The 1471-nt window shown below is 48.1% G+C and overlaps 1 protein-coding gene across 4 annotated transcripts in view; it reads right to left on the bottom strand.

Annotated features, from left to right (window-relative positions):
* The window catches only part of nmbr (neuromedin B receptor), a 45949-nt gene that overhangs the window by 7399 nt on the left and 37079 nt on the right, over nucleotides 1–1471 (bottom strand). For all 4 annotated transcript variants that reach the window (XR_001776128.1, XR_001776129.1, XM_008397144.2 and 1 more), the window contains exon 4: nucleotides 496–734. Coding sequence is in view for 2 of the 4 variants with exons in the window: in XM_008397144.2 (XP_008395366.1) it covers nucleotides 496–734 (239 nt within the window). In the remaining 2 variants the exon portion in view is untranslated. The remainder of the gene's footprint in view (nucleotides 1–495; nucleotides 735–1471) is intronic.

The following is a 1471-nucleotide window of genomic DNA, read 5'->3' on the forward strand; positions in this document are numbered from 1 at the left end:
AATCACGGGAACGAGACACACCTGGGAGACAATCAACGGGGAAAGACGCAGAGACAGGACTAACAGGGAACAGGATCACACAGAAACTCAAAAATAAACACATAGAAACACGGATCATGACACCAACAAGAATAGAGCAGCTGGCTTCTGGGTGGCAAATCGACAACAAAACACATGTCTTCTCCAGCAGCCATTGTACAATGCATACAGCAGTAAAACCAGCTGACCAAATGTGCTGGAGCTCAACTTGTGATGCTAGGTTACAGGCTGGGGTTGCTAGGTAACACTTCCTGTTGATTGGTGACATCGCAGTCAGAACGTTTTCCAGACACCAATTGACTTATTGGCAAAGAACTGCTGGATGTTTTTTTCTAAGTGTTTAGACTGTTTTTTAAAAGCAGAGACCCAGACAGAAGCACAGAAACGAGCAAAATGTGAGTTGTGCGTAACGTTTTCCCGCCTGAAGCCGCCGTGTGACGCCGCCATGCCTCTGACCTGTTGAAGTGCCGGCGGAAGCTCTCGCTGAGCAGGTAGAGGGCGAACGGGTTGACGCAGGAGGAGGAGAAGCTGAGGACTCTGGCCACCAGCGTGATGACGAGGTGGGCCAGCGACAGATCCATCTGGTGGTAGTGGAAGGAGCGGTACATGTAGAGCACGTGGTTGGGGAACCAGCACAAGGCGAACAGGCCCACGAAAACCAGAACGATCTTGGCCAGGCGCTTCCTCGTGTCCATCTGAAAGAGCAGATGCACACCAGATGTTTAACCACAGCTTTAACTCTCACAACCAAGGAACCACAAGGCGACATCACCATGGACTGAGACGCACCAATCAGGAAACAACAATCCTCAAATAGAGCGTTCAGAGAGTAAGAAGAAAATAAAACATAAGAAAGGCTGGAACACTTAGAAAGAAATCACTTTTCTGATGAAAGAATATAAACAACCTTCCAGGAGTCCCTGCAGGATCTGTGAACAGAACGCGGCTCTGGACGTCCGATGATGAAACTAATAAACAGAAACGGACAGTTTCAGACCCAGAGGAGTCGGGCTGACATCGCAGCCCTTTGAGACGACTCAGCATGAAAGAAGCCGCCTTCAGTCATCCAGCAGACGTCATGCCAGTCAGACGTCTGGGCATGTGGACATGCAAAACATGTCAGCCGTGTTTTCTCACTTCCCTGTGAACTTCAGGCTTCAGGAGGAACATGAGAACCCAGAGGAGCAGCTTCCTTCCTTCTGCTAGAAGTGGAGTCTGGATGCAAACATCCTTTGAAGGGATGAATTCCCATTTAAAATCCGACGTGACGTGAGCAGAACCGTGATTGGACCTGGTCTGACTGGCTGTGCTTTGGTTTAGTGTCATACCTTCAGTGGGTCACTGATCGATTTAGTTTTATTTCCTTTTGCTTTGTTTTGACCTCCTCCAATCATTTGGACATCAACAAAACTGAATATCTTATAATTATTTT

Source organism: Poecilia reticulata, linkage group LG21 (genome assembly GCF_000633615.1).
Source record: "Poecilia reticulata strain Guanapo linkage group LG21, Guppy_female_1.0+MT, whole genome shotgun sequence".
NCBI lineage: Eukaryota > Metazoa > Chordata > Actinopteri > Cyprinodontiformes > Poeciliidae > Poecilia > Poecilia reticulata.